At 42.2% G+C, this 23621-nt stretch overlaps 1 protein-coding gene and 1 non-coding gene across 3 annotated transcripts in view; both read left to right on the top strand.

Moving 5' to 3' along the window:
- tmem108 (transmembrane protein 108) overlaps positions 1–23621 on the top strand; it is a 148498-nt gene that overhangs the window by 63981 nt on the left and 60896 nt on the right. For both annotated transcript variants that reach the window (XM_007900850.2, XM_007900848.2), the window contains exon 3: positions 7349–7433. In XM_007900850.2, coding sequence (XP_007899041.1) covers positions 7394–7433 — 40 coding nt within the window. In that variant the 5' untranslated portion in view covers positions 7349–7393. The remainder of the gene's footprint in view (positions 1–7348; positions 7434–23621) is intronic.
- On the top strand, positions 19952–20023 carry trnaa-cgc. Its single transcript has one exon. It is a non-coding gene; the product is annotated as a tRNA-Ala (tRNA).

Genomic DNA, 23621 nt, shown 5'->3' with positions numbered 1-23621 from the left:
TGGAATGCTAACTCTCCATGTCGTGCTCCAGGCAGACAACTCGAGGTTTATCAGGAGGGAATCCGAGTTTTACTTACCACACTGGGGTTTACAGCCATTTTGGGCTATTAACAGAACCAAAACATTGTACACAGCAGCACGAAACTGGCACTATGATTCTTTTTTAGACAAAAAGTGGGTGTAAGTAGCATTAAAGTGGATGAAAGTGGACTGCACTGCCATTTCTGTTTCAAAGATGCATGGAGTCATTTTCCTAATTATCCTGGTTTATCATTGTGTCTTCCTGGTTCTGTTGGCACTCTCTCCTCCGAGTCAGAAGGTAGTGGGTTCAAGCCCCATGTCAGGGCTTTGAACTCATAGTCTAAACTGACACTTCAATACAGTGGTGGGGGTGTACTGCATTGTCAGAGATGCCGGCCTTTGGATGAGACATTAAATCGAGGTCAAGTCTGCTTGTTCAGATGGACATTACAGATCCCATGGTACTATTGAAAAGAGAAGAGTTTCTCCCCATGTCCTGGCCAATAATCCCCCAAATAAAATTGGTTATTCACTTTGTGGCTGTTTGTTGGAAGATGCTATGCACAAATTAGCCGTAATGTTCGTCTGCAAAATATACAGCGCTTCGTGATACTTCAAGCAAATTGACAAGTGACCAAATCAATGCAAGGATTATGATATTTCTCACATAATCCAAATCTACCCCAAAATTCAAATCAATTAGCTACTCACAGAATCATAGAATCATAGAATCGTACAGCACAAAAAGAGGCCATTCGGCCCATCGAGTTTGTGCCGGCTCTTTGAATAGAGCAATTAATGTCCATCCCACTCCCCAGCCCTTTCCCCATAACCCTGCAAACCCGTCCTCCTCAAATACCCATCCAACGCATTTTTAAAAGTAGTTATCGAATCGGCCTCGACCACCCTTTCAGGCAATGCGTTCCAGATTCGAACAACTCGCTGCGTGAAAAAATTTCTTCTCACCTCCCCTCTGCTTCTTTTAGAGACTATTTTGAATCTGTGACCTCGAGTCACCGACACACCCACCAGTGGAAATAGTTTTTCTCTTTCTAACCTATCAAATCCCCTCATGATTTTGAAGACCTCTATTAGGTCTCCTCATAACCTTCTCTGCTCCAATGAGAATAATCCTAACCTCTCTAGTCTTTCCTCATAATCAAGGTCCCTCATTCCTGGTACCATTCTTGTAAATCTCCTCTGCACCCTTTCCAATGCCTTAACATCCTTCCTATAGTGTGGTGCCCAGAACTGGGCGCAGTATTCTAACTGAGGCCTAACCAGTGCTTTATATAGGTTAATCATAACCTCCTGACTCTTGTACTCTATGCCCCTATTTATAAAGCCTAGTATCCCATATGCCCTTTTTACAGCCTTATCTACCTGTCCTGCCACCTTCAAGGATTCATTTACCTGCACCCCCAGGTCTTTCTGTTCTTTTACCCCCTTTAAGATTGTATTACCAGCCTATATTGCCTCCCCTCATTCTTTCTACCAAAACGCATTACCTTGCATTTCTCTACATTGAAACTCATCTGCCATGTGTCTGCCCATTTTACCATTCTGTCTGTCTTCCTGCAGTTGGCTCCTATCCTCACTGTTTACTACCCTAGTTAACTTTGTGTCGTCCGCTAACTTGGAAATGGTGCTTGCTATACCCAAGTCCAGATCATTTATGTATATTAAGAAGAGCAGTGGTCCTAATACCGATCCCTGGGGGACGCCACTGTACGCTTCTCTCCAGTCAGAAAGGTAGCCGTTCACCACAACTCTCTGCTTTCTGTCTCCCAGCCAGTTCTGGATCCATGCTGCTACTCTCCCTTTTATACCATGGGCTTCTATCTTTCTTACAAGTCTTTCATGTGGCACTTTGTCAAATGCCTTTTGAAAGTCCATGTAAACTACATCAACTGCACTACATCTCATTGTTGCTTATGGGACTTCTGGCTCAGATCAGCTGTCGCGTTTGCCTTCATTTCTAAGTACACTTCACAAGCACTTCATTTGTAACCATTTATAAATTTTGTGAAGTGTTTCGAGATCTTTATTTTGTTTGAAAGACATTATATAAATTTATGTTATTGTTACACAGAAACATTTCAAAATGCTTCACAAGTAATTACTGAATTCTACTTTAATGACAATGTATTTTATAGGCAAATACAGTGGGCAATTTACACACAGCGATGTCTCACAAACTATCATGAAATGCATGACTAGTTAATCTGGACATTGTTGGGTGGGAGACTGGGAGACACATTTTTCCTTTTTTTAAATAGTGTTTTTTAAATTTCCCCCCTGCCCTCCACCCTCCCCGACCCCGACCCCCAGCTCGAGTCCGGAACCCTGTCTGTCCAATGCCTTAGAACGTCCACCAGACGGGAAAGGCGCTTTGCAAATGTAACTTTGTTGTTGTCATGGATTTTCAACATCCATCTGAACAGGCAGACAGGACATTTCATCTGACAATGCATCACTCCCCTAGTACTGTATTGGAATGTCGGCCTAGATCATGATGTGGGACTGGAAATGACCTATAACAACAACAACTTGCATTTATGAAGAACTGTCACGTGGTCAGTGTCTCGGAGCACTGATCTGGAGGAGAGAGTGCTACCAATCAAGTCAAGCTGACTGTAGATCACAGGTGGCTTTGGATTGCCTTCCGGTTCATTGTAAACCACTAAAAAACACTGCTTGCAGGGCATATGAGACCCCCACCATGAAAAATATGTAATTAGAGTGTCTCGGGACTTCAGTGAGATGAAATGAACAACTTTCACCAACATATGTCCAATCAGGTGAGTATGCAATGCTCTTTATTTACAAGTCACAGAAGTACAGTACTTTACATTGAAATAACCCGCTCCTCAGTCTTCCACCCTCCTCCATCTCCCTTCCTTGTACACATTGTAGTCAAACATCACTGTACCTGATTAATACCAATCTGACGCTGCTAAAGCCCCTCTGTAAAACGTCTTTGTTGTTAATGATAATGAATAAGTGCAACACATCACAGCAGGTTCATATGTGGTGGAACATTGGAGGCTGATTTGTCACTTGTGTGTGTTGCATGTAATTTGCCACTGGTTATTCAGTCTAATGGGGAATGAGTCGTGCCACCTGCACAGAAGCCCCCACCTCACACCGTCTGTATTAGTTCAAGAGATATCCAATGCTGCGAGGTAAAAAAAATGCGCTGTGTCCTAATGGAGTCAATGTGATATCTACCACGTTTTGACACAGTTGGATTCCCCCTTAATGTCTGGCAATCACCTATTGTTTCTGATCGTGGAGATGGTGTTTCACTACCACTTAGAGTGGAGCTGCAGTACAGTGCCCCCTCTCCACAGTTGGATGGATCAATAACAACACAAAATTATTGCACCCAAACAATGTAGCAAAGTCATATGGGAGGAAGTATTCACACCCTAAACAGTTGATGATTAATATCCTAAATCCTGATTTTTTTTTACAGATTAATGATTATCACATCAAACCTGTTATTTTTTACCCCGACAAGTGTAGGTCAATGATAATAATAATAATCCTTGCATTTGATATAGAGCCTCATCAAGTCTTCGAGATGTCTCAAAACCCTTCACAGAACATACTGTAAAGTGAATTGACTGTATATTTTGAGGGCAAAAATGCAGCAGCTAATTACACACAATGTTATCATTGCCTGTTTGTAGGACATTGCTGTGCGCAAATTGTCTGCCGCGTAAGCCCACAAAACTACAATCACTCCACTTTACAGTAAAATATTCTGTGAAGTGCTTTGAGACGTCCTCCTGAAGTGAAAGGTGCTATATCAAATGTAAGGATTATTATTATATTATCTCTGCTTCCTCCCCGAAACTCTCAACATATGGCCCTGGATGACTTTATAATATTATTGGAGAGTTGGTAATGCAAATGGCTCTTTTAAGAGAATTTAAAACAAAAAAATTATTATGATGAAATGCAGGCAGAATTCTGAAATTTAGCGTTAGTTATTATTGGCTCAATGGAATGCCATGGTGTGAACCAGCTTCCTCATTCTCCTGTTGGGAGTAACATCACTTTTCTCCCAGCGGTACACAATATTACACTTAATCTAGGTCCTCATTAGAATCTGCTTCATAAGGTGAACTTTGCAGGCTTTCATAATGTATTCTTTGTGATAATTACTGAAATCTTATGAAACAAAGCAAATTTCACACTTTATCATATACCGTATAAATATTGGTAAAACACATGTTGGGCAGCAAAAAATGTTGCATAAAGTATCTCATTGGTTTATTTAAGTCGGATGCGGAAGCATTCCTCTCCATATTGGGATTATTTAGAAATTTCTTGAAGAGGTGAGATTTGTGGCATTTCATAATGCGGTCCACAAAGATAATTCCCACCCGAAGCACATCATGAAATCTCACAAATTTCATCCCTATAATGCACATGCTGAGCAGCAAGAATGTTACATAAAATGATTTGTGACTCAAGATCACATCCTAGACATAATAATATTCCTCAATTTGACATAGCGCCTTTCACACCATCGAGGTATCTCAAAGCGCTTCACAGGATATACTGTAAAGTGGATTGATTGTCTATTTTGTGGGTGAAACGCAGCAGCCAGTTGCATACAGCAGTATCCCATAAACAGCCATGGATTGAGTGACCAATTTTATTTGGGGGATTGTTGGCCAGGACACCGGGCGAAACTCCCTTCTCTTTACAAGTCATGCCATGGGATCTTTAAGGTCTACCTGAACAGGCAGTCAGACCTCGGTTTAACATCTTACCTGAGGGATCTCCAACTATGCAACAACCCCCCAGCACTGCATTGGAGTGTGTGACTATGCGATTTTAAATCCCAACGTGGGGCTTGAACCCTTTAGACTCAGAGATGAGAGTGCTACCAACTGAGCCAGGCTGACATGCACCCTGCGCAGACTGCACTTTACAAAAGAAGGGAACACTAGTGATGCCTGATGCGCAGGAAATGACACCAGCAGGCCTTCCTACACATAGCACAATGCATGGTGCGCAGGAAGTGATTTCAGCAGCGACCTGATAGGACTCACACGGCCATTTTTTGCATCCCAAACCATGTTACAACAAAGTTTCCTTCTGTTAGCTGTTTTTTTAATTAAATTTAGATGAGGGAGCAGTATTAAACAGGACAGCAGGGAAAGGACATCATGAGCTGTAAGGCCGAGGCCAGATTGATTTATGCCAAGAGTGAGATGCAATCATGATGCACACGTGTAAACAAGGCTTTCATTTCCTTGTGGGCATTTTGTTCTGTGTTTGATCCCAGCGGCAAAAACTCCAGGTGCCACAACCCTGGTGCACAATGACATTCATAAAACGATATGAATGTCTTTCGATGTCAGCAACGGGGCTTTAAAAGGTTATCTGTGGTAAATGATGAGGATTTAGCAGAGTCCATAAATATCTGAGATGATTACAACATGCCATGGCTCCAGGCTTAGCGAAGTCACATTACAGAGTAAGCAATCCATTACCGGGGCTGGCACAACAAAGTATTACTTATTGAACCATCATTTGTGCTAAATCAAGGACACAGCACAAAGCCAATACCCAATCATGCATCCGACTCACTCCTTAGTCATGAATATCAAAAAGGGCAAGCAATCTCTTAGAGCAGAACACCTCATCCTCTCATAGCAACATCCAATGTCAGTGATGTAATGGAGCAATGTAGGCAGCCACTGAGCATGTGACAATACCCGTGGCATTTGCAGTGGAGACCTCAGCTAGAGACCTCAGCTAGACTCCTCAGTACAGATCTCAGGTGCACAGACTAGACTGTGGAGTCCCGAAGCTCAGTGGTTAGAGCACTAGCCTCGCAAGCGAGAGGCCTGGATTCGTTTCCTGGGAGGATGAAACCTTGGGCAAGTTTCCTTACTCCACACGCCTGATAATAATCCCTCAAGAAAATAAATAAATAATAATTTGGTCACTCAATCCACGGCTGTTTGTGGGACACTACTGTGCACAATTGGCTGCCGTGTTTCACCCACAAAATATACAGACAATTCATTTTACAGTATATTCTGTGAAGCGCTTTGAGACGTCTTGAGGATGTGAAAAGCTCTATATCAAATGCAAGGATTATTATCAGAGGCAGGACCCCTCTCCTCACCCACTCCACTGCTGCTGCAGGGTTAAACTTTTATTTCTTGGAGAACAGTTTCTAGGAAAGGATGATAGATGGAAACTGAAATCTCATTCCACATCCATTCCACATTCTCGTAACAACAACAAATTATAATTTGTATAGCGGCTTTCGTGTTGGGAGGATGTCCCAAGGCGCTGGACAATCAGTGTTTCAGACCCGAGCTGTGGGTCGGGATCAGGAGGGGTGGAGGGCAGGGAGGGTAGTGGTAGGAGAGTTCTGTTCAGTGAAAGAGAGAGATTATTTTTAATCTCACTTCAACTGATTTAGTAACATTATGATTAGGAACCCTTGGTTAGATCCTGTCACGAGAGGGAAGAATCATCTATATTTAATTTATGCTTTGTCGTTCTTCGATAATACTAATATAAAGATACAGTCATTCTACAAGATAAAGCCATTCTACAAATGTCAATCAAACAAAAGATATATAGTGCAGGAGGCAGCAAACCTAAGCAGAAATGTCAAATTGTTGTGTAAATATGTTGATTTAAAAATAACAGTCCACACAGGAGCAGAACTAGCCAGTAACTGGAACAGCCAGCAGTGAGAGCCAGTGGCAGAAGCCATGCATTATTATTGGCTATAGAGACAACCTGGTGATATAAAGCTTCACATTTCTTCCTTGTGCTGCAGCACGCAGTGACCATCCTGGCTCCTGCGAAGTCCACTGTGGGTGCCTGGAAAGTATAAGGGCTCCCTGTTTGGTATGGAGCACTGTCTCTGGAAAGTACTTCAGGATATTATCCTACGGGAAAGGTTCTATAAAGGTGCTGGCTGGCATTTTGATCCCTCAATGCCCACTCCTCTCCCCCTTCTTCCCCATTTTCAGATCATACCTGAAACCTTCCTCTTCAACCATGCTTACGGTCACCTCGTCCCTCCTCCCGGCTCGGCATCAGGTACCGTCACTGTTAAGCATTCTAAGACACTACCCTACATGAACGGTGCTATAAGAATGCAAGTTGTTGTTGTTAGTTGGTATTTTGCTTTGCTTGGGCTGTTCTGTAGATCCTGTATTGCGGCTTTGAGGAGAAAGTCCAGATATCTTTCTGGCTTGGGTTTTGCCCCTCTCACCTTTGTACAACTTGGGCTTTACCTGAGTGGATGTTAACACTGGCTTTTCCTTTCTGTTTTCAGAGTGAATCATGAGTAAAGTAACGGAATGCTGGAGCAGATGATACCATGAAGAGAAGCTCACGGGTCCTCTATCGCCAACTGCTTAGTAAGAGCTACAGCTATTTTTCTTTGTATATTTCCCTTTTGTGGGAGGAAAAACAAATTATTTTGCAGCAAGCATGAAACGGGCAGGGGATCAGTTTTCTAAAGATTGGATTGGTGACATGGTGAAGGTACAGTGTTACTGGGTTACTGTCACTGCCGCTACCTGATCACCAACCAGCTCCGAGGTTATGTCAGTCTGCGGTTACACAAGGCATGATTTTACTTGTTCTCGGCTGGTCTCAGCTCTTTTCAGTGAACAGCTGAGGATGGGTCTCAGTAAGGTAGCGCTCAGCCTTATGGAGAAACCCGACTCTGTGGTTAGCTGCAACACCATGCTGATCTAGTGAACTTTTCTGAGAATTCCCAGGGTATTTCACTTAAAATGACTGCAATGCCTAATCTGGGTGGAGGTTGAAAGCTTTCCCCAGTCCCAGAGAAGTTGTACCAAAAATCCTCAGTCTGCCCTGGATGGCTCTGGAATATTTGGGTCTTGAAATACTTGGATATTTGGGACTAATTTGCAGGATTTCTTAACAGGATTCCTTAATCTGCCTTGTTTTCCCCCTGAATTATACACTTTGCAGTATATTCTGTGAAGCGCTTTGAGATGGCTCAACGGCATGATAAGGTGCTATATCAATTGCAAGGATTATTATAGTTAGTTACCTCAATCTGTGAGAACGCCACTCAAATCCCATTGGATCTGCTTCAAGACTGGAGCTACTATGGGACAATGGAAATTTAAATGGAATTATTTACTAAAGAAATCTGTTTAAAACTACCTTACTCAATCAGTAATACTAGCATCCATGAATCAGAGATTATGGGTTCAAACCCCAAAGAGGGACTTTGAGCTCACAGTCTAGGCTGTCTTTCCAATGCAATCCTGGGGTGTGTGCTGCACTGTCTGAGGTACCGTCCATCCTTCAGATGAGACATTAACCAAGGTCCCAGGTTTTCCAGCCAAGAAATCCCCAAATAGAATTGGTTGCTCGCTTTATGGCTGTTTATGGGACATTGCTGTGTGAAAAATAGCGTTGAATTTGTCTCTAAAAGACAATCACTACACTTCACAGTAGGACCTGTGAAGTACTTTGAGATGTCTGCCTGATGTGAAAAGCATTACATCAAACCAAGGATTATTACATTCGACCAGGGCTGGATTAAGGGATTTGGGGCTCCAAACTAAATCACATTTGGGGGCTCATCGTAGAAAAGGGAGCACCGGATTGTGTAGGTCATCAATGCCAAAAAGCATAAAAAAATGCACAAAGGCACGACCCCGACTTCCCGTATCAGTATCATCTGAACCCTGGCACCGCCTGCAGCCCCCGGGCTCGTGTACCCATTAGCATCTTTGCGGGGGCAGTGACTTTCCTCTGCTCCAGGCTCCTGGCATTCCCACCGTGGTAGCTTGCACAAGACCACAGTGAATGTCTGCGCCTATGCTGGGCGGAAGAGCTTGTGTGTAAGTACCTATAAGGCTAATGTGCAGCTGCACAGTCGATTCCGGGGGACATGGTGCGGCTGGTGCGGACGGCAGCTTTCACTAAATCGGGAGCCATTTTCACAAGGGCGCTTGGAAACCATTCACAGGAGCACTCCGGAAATTTCCTGTGGCGATATCCTGTGGAGTCCTGTAGCTCAGTGGTTAGAGCACTCGCTTTGCAAGTGAGAGACCTGAGTTCAATTCCAGGCAGAGCGAAACCTTGGGCAAGTTTCCTTACTCCACACGCCTAATAATAATCCCTCCAAAACCCCCCAAAAAACAATAATAAATTGGTCATTTTCAATCTACGACTGTTTGTGGGACATTGCTGTGTGCAATTGTCTGTCGCGTTCGCCCACAAATATACAGTCAATTCACTTTACAGTGTGTTCTGTGAAGTGCTTTGGGACGTCCTCCCGACGTGAAAAGCGCTATATCAAATGCAAGGATTATTATTATTATTATTATATCCATATCCTGGGCCCCTCAGATCTCGAGGCCCTAAACCGTGGTTTAGTTGGTTAATCGGGGCCCTGCAACCAACTGCTACATTTTGCTCATGAGGAATCGGCTGGGTCACTCGTCAAACAAACCTGAAGCACGGGGACAGTCAGCACTAGACTGTGGGATAAACAGCCACTTCATCAAGATCCAGAATGTATTGTTTTTGCTCCAAAACCAGACAATGGCCTTAATAAGCCACTTGTGTGTTATTGAATCATCACCACTCAAGCATCTATAAATAGTTTCTCACTTTTTTGACAGACACTCCATTATCCCACACAGCACATTGCAGAGTGCTCTGGGATGTTTGTAGTGACCCTGGATGACTGAGTGAGCAAGGTTTGTGTGATGAATGTCTGTCATTTGTAGGGAAATAAAACCAAACACTTCTGAGTGGTGTTTGCTGGCCTGAACTCCGCAGGCATCTGGGTTAGTTCTCCAAATATTCACTTGAGAAGAGTGAGGATGAGAGTAGCCAGCAGCAAGCCAGAGTGATTAAAACTGTGGAGGGGAGAAAGTGTGCTGAAGGTATTTCAGTTCTATTGGGCTCCATGTTACTCTTTAAATTTGTTTACTGTTTAGCAGTAAGAACGAACCCAGTTGTTAGTTGATTGGCGGATCGCTTTTCTGGGGGTAATAATCCTACTATTCACAATTGGCTGCCGCGTTTCGCCCATAAAATACACAGTGAATCCATTTTGCAGTATATTTTGTGAAGCGCTTTGAGACATCTTATCTTATCAAATGTAAGGATTATTATTATTAAATCACCACCCTGGAGTATTCATCATGATTAGACAATTGTATCCCACGAGGAATAAAAATAAACCTAATCGTTTCAGAACTCTTTAATCCAATGTCTGTTATCATTAGGCATTGAATGGGATCTCAGGAGGTATTTGAATAAGGTAATATATAACATGATAAAGATAAAGCAGTGCTAGAGCATATGTAAAAACATGTGCTGGACAAAGAGGAAGTAGAGACTCCCAGCAGATCCAGAATCCTGTGTTTCAGGAATCCCATCAGATCCATTACACAGGATTTCAATTCCTAGCTGAAATTCTGACTGAATTTCTGTTTCTACCCAGAGAAACTGGAGCTATTTTAAGCACTCTTACTGATGTACTGCCAATATCCAGGAAACTTAGCACTGACCTAGGATTGAACCTGGGATACTCTATATAACTCAGTTGGACATGAGATGGTAACTTTACCAACTGAGCAGTGAGAGGAACACAGTGAAGGCCGAAGTACTCTGATTGATCTCATTAGGGAATAGGGATACATTTATGAGATTTCATAACGTTCAGTTGTGTAATGCAATGAAATATGTTATGAAGCAGTAGAATTTCAGTTGATAATTATTGGACTAGTTTCAGGTCTCACATAGTCATATGCTGCATTTGTCAGAGGTACCGTCCTTCAGATGTGTCGTTAAACTCGGGTCCCATCTGTCTGTTCAGGTAGACATTAAAGATCCCATGAGCACCATTGGAAAACAGAAGGGAGTTTTTCCCTGTGTCCTGGCCCAAAATCCTCCAGATAAAATTTGTCATTCTTTCCAGTCCTATTTGTGGAATATTGCTGTATGCAAATTAGCTGTCACATTCGCCTGCAAAATACACAGTCACTGCACTTTACAGAAAAACGTTGATACAGCGTTAAAACATTTCAACAGTTTAGGCACTAGATTAGTTATTATTACTATAATGTGGAGAATGGTAACTGGTGTGTGACCAGAATATCTCCACAATCATTCATGGCCTCTTGGTTGCTACTGCCACCTTTCCTCTCCTTTCCCATGAATATAAATTCTGTGTCAAATTAACTTAAATGCCTTTGGGGAGGTTATGATAATAATAATAATTAATACTGTAATACTAATCCTTGCATTTGTTATAGTGCTTCACAGTTAGTTACGGTTAAGTGAAGTGACTGTGTAGATGTAGGCAAACACAGCAGGCCAATTTGCGCACAACAATAATAATCACCTTTGTTGTAAAGCCTTTCATATTGGGAGGATGTCTCAAAGCACTTCACAGAATATTCTGTAAAGTGTAAACAATGTACAATAAACAGCCAAAAGGTGAATGACAATTTGTTGGCGGATGCATTGGCCCGGATACATTCACTATGCTGAGGAGTTTGTATTAAGAATTAAGAATTATTGCCACGTGGGTTGTCGAGGACCATTTTAACCTAGGTTTTAAGAGAAATTCTTTATAGCTGAAGGCTATATTTAAACAATGCTCACCCCTTCTCCCTGGGGTCCTCAAAGCTCCTCAGTATTAGAAAATCATTCCAACAATTGTATACAAAACCCTTGCCATGCACTGCAGCTGTATCTTAGAAACCATGGCTGCTAAATCAAGTTTTGACAGGAAACTATATTGAGCCTTTTATTATAATCTGGAGCTATAATTTAACTACACATAAACAAGTGTTACTGTCAGTCAGTGTTAGGTGCACCTCTGAGAGTATTGGGAATTAAGAGGGCATGAGGCTGAAACATCATTTGACTACAAATTAAAAGTCATATTTAGCTGAAATGTGCAGAGCTATTTATAGCGTCCAGGAGCATTGCTGCGGGAGTGAAACATCAGCCTTCAATAAATCATCCGCTCAGGTCTGAAAACGCTTGAGTTATGGTCAGTTATTCTATTTTGGAGAGTTTTAATCACCATGCACTTTAGCACTATTCCTGCAAGTTTGGATCATGTAAACGTTAGTCTCTATGGAGTTCAGGCACTTGTTGCCGGACACGAGATTTTCAATTCACTGTACTGCTTTCCTAAGTACAGCATAGCCACTTTATACCATAAGGTAAATTCCAGATTAGTGGATACATGACATGTGCAGCATGTCATCATGGCCCTAATGTGAAGCAAATATCTTTTTGTGTGGCTTGCCATACTCAAATACAGTGGGTTTATTATTTGCTATGTGTAAACCATGAGTAAACGCACCTATATTATGCACCACATATGAGCACACATGTGCAAAGACAATTACAAGGTCCCTTGTTACGTTATTTAAAGAAAACAATTTAAATGGTTTATAAATTATGTAATTAACAACCGATTATTTTCAGTGACATTCCCTCTGTACACATGGGCACATACTCCAGCAGATGGCGAGGTTACCAGTGCGAGGTCTTAGGATTTCAGAGTGTTTGTGCTGTAGTTAATGCCAAGTGATAATAAGGGATCAAAAGAAACACCGAGGTCCAGTATTTACAGCCAACGGAGCATTGTCTAATAAAGTTTATTTTTGGTCAACTGGTGTCTGACACATACGGAAACCCATCAGCATATTTAAGAGTATTCAAACTAAACAGAGTTCCATGCATATATGGTATTCCTGTATCTGAAATGGAATGGACACTCTCTCCCTGGTGGGACACATCCTGCTTACCTAATTCCAGAGAATATTACTCACAGATTGGTAAGAGCCAAGGCTTGGGAACCGCAGAGTGTGTGACAGGGCACGACTGGGGCTAAAATCACATAGCTTGCCATTGATATCGCTGTCTGGCAAGCTTTCTGGTTGCAGGTTTAGAGTTATAAAAGGCAATTTCAGGGTAGACATCAGGAAGATTTTGTTTACCCAGCGGGTAATTAATGACTGGAACAGGTTACCAGGAAGGGAAAGGACAATTGACATTTAAAAAGCAGCTTGATGCTGTGATTGGGGATGGTACGGAGGGTGTTAAGTCCCGTCTCAAGATATACCTCTTTAATCGCACTTTCAATCGTCTCTCTCTCCCCCCCACCACCCTGGCTCCCATCCCCAGCTTGGATGCCTAGCCAACTGTGACAAGTACTTTTGAGACATCCTCCAGTGTAAGGTGCCATACAAATGTCCGTACCTTGGTCTGATGGTTTGTAGTAATTGTCCTTAAGCAAACCTTATGCAAGTTTCCTTACTCTACACGCCTCTGTTTACCTAGCAGCAAATAAGAACCCGGTTGTTAGTCGATTGGCGGATCGCTTTTCCAGGCGTAATAATCCCTTCAATAAAAAAATGTAAAAGTTTGGTCATTCAATCCATGGTTGTTTGTGGAACACTGCTGTGCGCAATTGTGTGTTTTGCTCACTTCACAGTGTATTCTCTGAAGTGCTTTGAGATGTCTCGAAGACATGATAAGGCCCTGTATTAAATGCAAGTATTATTATTTTGATGATTATTATAAACCTCCTTGTTTTCTTGCTGCTTTTGCTGCCGGTCACTTATTTTGATCACTTTGCTATTGATTTGTTGGTTTATGAATTTACAACTGGTGTCCAATTACTGGGGGTTCAAAAGACACTTGTCAAGAACATCGCAGTTTAAATGTTGCCTCACATTGGAAAAAGTGCCTCAGGCAGTAAAATCTGCCTCCTTCAGGAAACCCAAGGGGTAGGAACCCCTAACACAATCTTGCTTAATCAACTTGACAGGTCAGATTGGGATAGAATTTGCAAAGTTCTCAAAGGGTGGGAAAATAGCCTGGAAAACAAAAGACCATTTCCCTGCAAACATACATTTTGCACTGCAGCATTGTCAACCTGGCTCAGTATGTAACATTCTCACCTCTGGTTCAGAAGGTTGTGAGTTCAAGCCCTATGTCAGGACTTGGACCTCATAGTCTAGGCTAACATTCCACTGCAGTGCTCGGGGATGTACATTGTTGGAGGTGCCGTATGACACATGATCTCTGAAAGGCGGCAAATTGGAGAAAGGGGAATTAGGTGAACACCAAAAGTCCCATGGCGCTTTTCGAAAAACAAAGGGAATTTCTCCCAGTCAGTCCCTCAGATAAAATGACTTTTTGTGACACATTACCGTGTGCAAATTGGCTGCTCCATTTGCCTACAGACCTAATCGTCCACAAAATATTCACCCACAAAATATACAGTTAATTCACTTTACAATAGATTCTGTGAAACGCTTTGAGGCGTCTCGAATACGTGAAAGGCGCTATATCAAATGCAAGGATTATTATGATTATAAATCACTGCACTTTACAGAATAACCTATAAAGCATTTTGAGATGTCTGCCCATTCCTGACACGAAAGGCACTATATCAAAAGTAAGGATTGTTATTTTTATTATTGCAAATCACTGACCCCAATCTGACCTTGGTTCAATTTAATGCTTCTCACCCCTTTACTATAGTCATAGTCATAGCCTTGATTAAAACTGCTCCTCAACATCACTGCCACAGCAGCTCCATCACTGATAAATGATTATTTGTCTTCGAGTCAAAGTCTGTCTCATCATTAGATCTGTAGATATTTCCCAGGAACAATTATCGAAAAATATTTGAATCTGAGCCAAGATAAACAGTGCCTCTGGGGTCGGAGATGATCTGGGAGATAGTCAGAGGGATATTTTTTAGCGAACAGGAGTGTCGCTCAGCATTTCCTAAATTTATAATTTCAGCAGAGCCTTGGGACATCCTCCCGACGTGAAAGGCGCTATACAAATGCAATTTGTTGTTGTTATAATTCCCAGCAGATGGGATTCCTGATGAAAGCAAGTGACTGGGGGATCAAAAATAGAGTTTTGGAAGAATTACATCACTCAGATTGTGGAACTCGCTGCTTGAAACAGTGGTTGAATCAGATATACTATAGATGCATTCGAGAGGAAGCTAGAACTTCACATGAGCGAGAGGGGAACAGAAGGATATCGGAGGGAGTAAGAAGTGGGTGGAGACTCATGTGGAGTATAAACAAAGGCACAAACCGTTTGGCCGAAACGCCTGTTTCTGTGCTGTACATTCTTTAGTGATTAGTGAAGACCCACTTAAGGCGAATGTTCCCCTTGATGGTACTTGTGCTGCTTCTGTGGGTTAAATATGTGTGAATTAAGGTGCAGTGTAAAAGACTCAGCAGGCTTTATAGTGCCAGGCACTAAAACTCTGAAATGTGCTGAATGTAAAATTGACTGTTTTCTGGTTCCTGGCAGCCAGCCATATCTGATGGTACTCAATCAATTTTTGTGCCCAGGTATTGCAGCCACATTAGGCCCAAGTTTTATTCATTATTCCCCAATCTAAAGAATGATGTATGAACTTCCACCGAGGTGCAGACAGAGGTTGAAAACACTGACACATTGTTACTTCAACACATGAGTCGTAGGTAGAATGGTTAGCTTCGATCTGTCAATGGGTGAATGTAGTTTCGAAAAAACTGCAACACCTCCTTCATCCCAGTTGATAAAATGAACAATATATGAAGAATAGCACAATAGGTCTCCAGGACGTTATAAGAAATGACCACTTTGATACATGTAAGGAGTTTGTAAAAGATACCAGGAGACATTGTGGTTGAATGGGACCTGTGTTACCTTTGAACTGTGCTGTGCTAATGGCCACTGATGTGTTACAATGACTACCTAACAGGAGTCATTTGACAGGTGCTGTTTGGCTCCACTCATCATTCTTTCATTTAGGATAGTTTTTACATTTGATATAGCGCCTTATCGCATCTTCGAGACGTCTCAAAGTGCTTCACCAGATATACTGTAAAATAATATGACTATTTTGTGGATGAACGTTGCAGCCGATTAGCACACAGCAACGTCTCACAAACAGGTGTAGAATGAGGACCAATTTTATTTTATTTGGGGGATTGTTGGCCAGGTTACCAGCAGAAACTCCTCTTTTTAAATACTGCCGTGGGATCTTTAACATCAACCTACACAGGAAGGCGAGACCTTGGTTTGCTGTCTCATCCAAAGGACGGCTTCTCTCAAATACAGCACCCCCCAGCCCTGCATTAGAGTGCCAGCGTGCACTATATGAGCTCTTGTTATTTATACAATACCATCAACTGCTCACACTCAGCCCCCAGTCCTGCTCATACTCAGCCCCGCAAACACTCAGACCTCCTAGTCATGAACCAAGTTGATCTTGTGTGTCTAGTTCAAATGGAGCTTCTTTTACATTTCCCGTAATTGTCATCGTCTCACCAGCCTGGACTGTAATTGCTCAGCTGCTCTAAGGAACAAGCAGCCTTTCATACTGAGCACCTGCGCATCCATTCACTGCATTAAACCCGCTCCCAGTGGAGGGCTCACACACTGTAGATCAGCACTTATCATTAGGAATTGTGTTTGTTGAAGCCATAACTTCTGGGACTGAAATCCCTTAATGCTCCTGACTTCCAGAATAATTGTAGTCACAAAGTGAAGTAAACAGGCGTGAAAAGGGATGAATTATTTGTCTCCAGAGTCTCAAGGACATAGGTGCATATCACCAACGCTGAGTTTGCTCGTAGATTGTTCAGGCTTGAATAACAGCCCTCCAAGCTGTAACCAAGCTGTAACACTGCAGGAAATGAACTGATCGTCTTATTGTAAACACCACAGCAGATATTATTTCTGGACGACTCAAATATGTAACAGCTAATTCAGTGGATAGCATACCTTTTGGATTTTTAACAACAGCAGCAACCAAAAACAACAAATTATATTTATCTAACGCCTTTTATGTCAGGAGGACATCCGGAGGCGCTGGATAGTCAAGTGTTTGCACCCGAGATGAAGGTGGGAATCAAGAGGGGTGGAGGGCAAGGGGGGAGGGAAGGGGTGGGAGGATGACCAAAGGCACAGTCAAAGGGGAGAGTCTTGAGACGGGCTTTGAAGAAGGCAAGTGAAGGGGCGAGTTGAAGGGACTCTGGGATGGAGTTCTAGAGGGTGGGGATAGAAGGTTGAAGGACCGAACGCCGATGGTGTTTTGGGCAGGGGACATGGAGCAGGGCATTTTCCGCCGAGAGGAGGAAGCGGGTAAGTTGGTAAGGATTTAGCAGATCGCAGGGGTAAGGAGGGGCAACACCATGGAGTTTAGTTCATTCTTCAATTAAGTTTTAATATTTAATAGAAGCATAGAATTATACAGCACAGAAGGAGGCCATTCAGCCCATCGTGTCTGTGCCTGCTCTTTTAAAAGAGCTATCCAAATCAATCCCACTTCCCCACTCTCTCCCCACAGTCCTGCGAACTTGTCCTCCCCACATAAAATCAGGTTTCTTATGAATATAATAACCATTTTTGCATTTGATGTAATGCCTTATCATGTAGAAATATCTCAGAGTTTTGTGTGGTGTAGTGCCCTTAGCTACAATACATACTCTGCAATACTTGTATTAGTCTGTGAGAGTAAGTGAAAATTACAGAGATGGTGACACTTGATTTCTCTGCCATTAAAATGCACCTCACGCCACAAATGCCTACACAAATCCAGTGCAGCATTGATGTGTGTGATTATTTCGTGACTGCACAATCTGTGGTCCAGTGTTTCAGAATCTGACTGAAAGCAACATAAAAATGACTAGAATTGCCTTCGAAATTATGGGATTGAAAATTGCTGATTTGGTGACAACAGTTGGGTCTGAAGTTGTCACGATTGTGTTTTCTGTTGAGTTTAGACACTATCCCACTAACCAGCACTCCACTCCGCAGGCCTCTGTGGACAGCTTTGGGTACAGCCAGGGATTTCTCCCATCTTCCCTCACAACCTTTCCTTCCTACCTTTCTTTTTCTTTCTTCCTTCCTTCCTACTACCTTTCCTTCTCTCCCTCCTTTCCTACTTTCCTTCCTTCATTGCTTTTCCACGTCTTGGGATGTCCTCCCAATGTGAAAGGCGCTATACAAATGCAATCTTGTTGTTGTAATATATCTCTTTTACCCTATTGACTTGCTTCAAGACGCAAGCCAGTCTCCAGGGTAACGAGCATTGTTAAACTAAATTCCATTCACAGATCTTCACCTATATTGAGTTTATAATATAACAATAATCCTTGCCTCTGATATAGCGCCTTATCACGTTATTGAGACGTCTCAAAATGCTTCATAGAATATATTGTAGAGTGAACTGACTATATTTTGTGGGTAAATCACAGCAGCGAATTGAGAAGGTTGGCAGAGCAATCTTACAGCTAGCTAATGCCATTAGCTCCACTGAGGACCTTTTTAAGGAAATAAAAAGTTTTCAACAGTAGATATGAAGGTATATCAAGTGGATAATTAAATTTTGTAAACACTCATTAGAGCTGGGCCAGGGCATTTAAGATCTTGTCTCTGGATAGATGCTGAATGCGTTGTTTGTCCAGCATTACCCTAATGGGCAGTCCCTCGCTATTTAACAGGCACTGACTCAGTACTTTTAACTCTTGTCTCTTTTAAAGTCTGTATTGATCTTGTGTCGGATTGCCAAATAATATCCATCAGTATTAGAATGGATCAATGACGGAACCCATTCACTTCTCTAGCTCTCTGTGAAAGCATCAAACCACTCCCAGGAAGGGTACAACATGGGTGATGAAAAGAAAGGTTGCTTTTGCTCTGCCCCAATGATGTGGTTTTAATCCTCATGATAATCCTTGCATTTTGATACAGCATCTATAGCATCAAAACATCTCAAAGCTCTTCACAAATCTTAATGTCAGAAAGGAGAACATGCGACATTACTGTGTGCAACTGGCTGTCACATTTCACCCACAAAATGCACAGAGTAAATCCACTTTACAGGATATCCTGGGAAGTGCTGTGAGACATCTCAACAATGTGATAACAACAATTGATTAACTTGTATAGCGCCTTTCATGTTGGGAGTACGTCCCAAGGTGCCTAACAGTCAGGGATCCGCACCCAACCGGTTGGTTGGGATTAGGAGGGGTGGAGGGTAGGGGGGCCACCAAAGGCACAGTCAAAGAAGAAGGTCTTAAGACGAGTCTTGAAGGAGGCAAGGAAGGGAGCGAGGCGGAGGGACAGTGGGATGGAGTTCTAGAGGGTGGGGGCAGAGAGGCTGAAGGCTTGCCTGCCAATGCTGGGGCAGGCAAGGAGTGGAGATGTGAAGCAGACCGGAGCCCACTGAACGGAGGGAGCGGACAGGATAGTAGGGGATTAGGAGGTCACAAAAGTAGGGGTTTAGAGGTCACAAAAGTAGGGAGGAGCAAGGCTGTGGAGGCACTATATCAAATGCAAGGATTATTATTATGTTCACTGTACCAATGTGAATAGCTCTTTTTGAATAAACCACCCAATTTTAGTGACTGCTTGACAATCATTTGTCAATTGATCCAAAACACTACCCATGTAAAGGGCACTAAATAAATGCAAGTTGTTGATGCCAATATAGTGCAATTTTTAGCAGTTTACAAATAGCCCTTACAATTAATACAGAGAGACACTTAGCCTATCAGTCCAGACAGGATTTACACACAAGTTCCCAGAAGTGAAACGATAGGGTACCAATCCATTGCATCACATGATTGTTCTCTATTTTACCTGCACTGACTAAGCATTCACATTCACTTTCTTTTCAGTGGGACAGACCTGCATCAAATGTTTATCTGTTTCTCTTCTATTGGTCTCAGCCTTCAATAGCCACTTGATAATCCACATTGTAATAAATAAGATAAAAATATCCAATGTTCAATACTTATACAGCACTAGATTCAAGGGTTATTACTGTTTAAAAATCCTAGGAATAAAATTTGCATTTCATAATGCAATTGAGTGATATTTAAAGTGGAGTCCTGTAGCTCAGTGGTTAGAGCACTCGCCTCGCAAGCGAGAGACCTGGGTTCGATTCCCGGCAGGGCGAAACACTGGGCAAGTTTCCTTACTCTATACGCCTGATAATAATCCCTCAAGAAAAAAGACACTAAGAAATTGCTCACTTCAATCCACGACTGTTTGTGGGACATTGCTGTGCACAATTGGCTGCCGCATTTCGCCCACAAGTATACAGTCAATTCACTTTACAGTATATTCTGTGAAGCACTTTGAGATGTTTAGAAAACGTGAAAAGCGCTAATATCAAAAGCGAGGGTTATTAGTGTTTATCTGTGAGTTTTTCTTCTCCCCTTTCACTTCCCTCTTACTCTCTGACTCCCGTGCTTTGGACTGCTCCTTTGAGCAAGAATCAGTGCTACCTTTGAGTCTCTCCAATCCAGTCCCGGTTTTGTGTGAGGCCCTGATGGTATCATTTGAGCATAAAAGACAGTTCATTATTTGCTTTTCTCCCATTGGCTGCTACAAATTTTGTTGCAGCTCACATCTGGTGTCTAATGCTGTCTGAGACTCATTTCACAATTTGTCACCTTATTTTTAGCCTTTTTCATGAATATCTCATGTTCAACTCAATCTGCCCACATTAGACCCTTTTATCTTTTCAGTTGGTTGACCTAACACCTTCAACAAATTTATTTCATGTCGACAAGCTATCTCAGCTGCTATCTATCACAATTACATACACCTGCACAGACTGGCAGCTCATTGGAGTAGTAAGTCCTTATAGGTCTTATTCCAAAACAATGTCTGATTAATCTGTGCAAAGCCAATTCAAGATCTGAAGCATCAAAGTATTTTTTAAAGGTGCACATTGACGTTCAGGCATCTGTTGGTGATATAATCGTCACAGAATTCATAACATGAAAGGATCTGCTGTAGAACATTCCATCCCTTTATCTCTTCCAATGAAGTCAAATGAAAACCTCTGATATCAGTACTAACTACAGGTGAGTGACCAATATTCAAGCCAATTGGGACCAACCCCCATTGTGGATCTGAAAAGAGTACAGATAACAAGGTGATCATTTGAAAGACATTGTGCTCTAACTACTTGAATTCACCCACAGACATGTCAGCCTGGCTCTGTTGGTAGCACTCTCTCAGAAGGTTATCAATTTAAGCCCCAGGTCATGATTTTGAGCTCATAGTCGAGGCCAGTGGTGGCCAAACTTTTTGGTAGGCCAAGCAAAACATTTTTTCTTGATTGAATATTTCTTGATTTATGGCCATGCCATAAATATCGCTACTCAGTAGATTTATCACAGACTTACCTTCAGCGCCTTGGGATGTCCTCCCGACATGAAAGGTGCTATACAAATGTAATCTTATTGTTGTTGTTACCTAGACTGGAGCAAATGTTCGGCGGGCAACTTCCTGACGCCCCCATGGGCCACTTTTGGTCTGCGGGTGATGGGTTGGCCACCACTGCACTGGAGGTTGACACTCCAGTGCAGTGCTGGAGGAGCATTGCATTGTCGGTGGTGTTGTCCTTCAGGTGAGACTTTAAACCGAGGTCTTGTCGGCCTCTACAGTTGGCCTATTTATGACCCTACTTGGCACTATTTGAAAATAGTCCTATGACACTGTTTGAAAAGTTTCTCCCAGTGTCCTGGCCAACAATTCTCCAGATAAAATAAATTGGTCATTTACTCCATAGCTGTTTGTGGAACATTGCTGTGCATAATGTTAACTTCTGTGAAGCGCTTTGAAATGTTTGATGATAAGGTGCTATGTCAAATTGGAGCACCTGCTGTACCAATCAGGTGGAAGCGGATTCAATAATAACTTTCAAAGGGGAATTAGGTATATACTTGAAAAGAAAAAAATTGCAAGCCTATGGGGAAAGAGCGGGGGTATGGGACTAATTGGATAGCCTCCTTCTGTGCTGTAGGATTCTATGATTCTATATACTTAAATAAAAGCATATACAATACAGTAAAATAAAGTATAATTAGCAATAAATGCAGAATGTGTAAAATACATACTAAAAATTATATCCAAGATTAAAATGCGTGTGTGCTACGAATATAATGGAGTCCTGTAGCTCCGTGGTTAGACCACTCGCCTCTCAAGCAAGAGACCTGGGTTCAATTCCTGGCAGGACGAAACCTTGGGCAAGTTTCTTTACTCCACAAGCCTGATAATAATCTCTCAAGGAAAAAAACAATAATAAATTGGTCACTTCAATCCACGACTCTTTGTGGGACACTGCTGTGCACAATTTGGCTGCTGCATTTCGCCCACAAATATACAGTCAATTCACTTTACAGTATATTCTGTGAAGCGTTTTGAGACGTCTAGAAGACATGAAAAGCGCTATATCAAATGCAAGTATTATCATTATTATAATCCTTTTTTGTGATATTGCACCTTTTATGTTGGCAGAATGTATCAAAGCACTACACAGGATAAAGTGTAAAGTGGAGTGACTATGTGGTTTGTGGGCAACTTTATTGTTATATATGCATATATGCAATGAAAGCCTTTCAGTGTAAATCAAAAGAATTGTGAGAAAAATTACAACAATTAAAATGTTTTCCAGCAATTATTTATCTGCCAAAGAATTACAATTCTTTTTTCAGTTTAGAATTTTACAATTTTACTGTTACTTCCAGGACCTCAAACACATTGCAGTTCTCCGGCATGCAGATAGGGGGCGCTTTATTGGAATACTATGTGGTTCTGTCAATCTCATGTTGCCCATGTCATATTTCAGTTGGAAGGGCTACTATTTAATCAACATGCAGGTAGTATGTGACCAGCATAAAAAACAGTGCATGTCAATGTTACTCCTGCAGTTCTTCTATCCTGAGGCCATAAATTGCCACATATTTTTAAGTTCCTGAGAGTTTGGGGGCAGGGTAACTTTGTGCCGTATGGTGTCAAAGTGCAGAGAACAGGTGCAAAGAAGAATATGAGTAAACCAGTATTCTTAGGGAGGAGACAGGTGAATCAATACTTCCAGTGTTTGGAATGTCCACAGGGGTGGATGGGGGATGGATGGCTATGTATCCCAGAGGCAGTGTACAAATAACAATGCTTTATGATTCACATTGGCATCCAATTTGCAGGAGTTACAAGAAGGTTCACAACCAGCACAAATATATAGTAGTCGACCCCCTAGCATGATGTCCTCACACCAATCTCAGTTCCGACTTGAAAGCCAGGCACCAAGCGGAGTTCCAGAGGATCAGCCATGACACATCAGGATTTGCCAGTTACAGAATGTCCTGAGACTCCTGTGATTTGGTTCCCAATATTGTCCTGGAGAGGGACCTCCTGGCTATGGAACTGGATTTCTCCTTCATGGATCTGAGCTCTTGAGGATACCGCGGAGAGGCTTCCCCCGTCCCCTCTGCAAAATCCAAGATCAAGCTGCGAGATGGATTTGTGTCAAACATGGGAAGTAGTTGCATGAATGGAGAGCTCCAGCCTACACTGACCTGTCACTGAGCTCCCTGTGGGTAGAGGTGGATTCACAGAAGGGGCGTTTATTTGCCAATCCCCTCCTGTTCATTGTATCCAAATGACCTGGATTTGCAGAACCAGTGTAAGATAGTTACATATGTAGTTGACACCAAGTTGGAGGGAATTGTGGAATCAAAGTAGGTAGCAGCGGTCCTACAAAG

The sequence above is a fragment of the Callorhinchus milii genome, unplaced genomic scaffold, assembly GCF_018977255.1.
Source record: "Callorhinchus milii isolate IMCB2004 unplaced genomic scaffold, IMCB_Cmil_1.0 Scaffold2, whole genome shotgun sequence".
In the NCBI taxonomy this organism is placed as follows: domain Eukaryota; kingdom Metazoa; phylum Chordata; class Chondrichthyes; order Chimaeriformes; family Callorhinchidae; genus Callorhinchus; species Callorhinchus milii.
The sequence above is the reverse complement of the archived record's forward strand: the minus strand, read 5'-3'. Positions and strand labels throughout refer to the sequence as shown.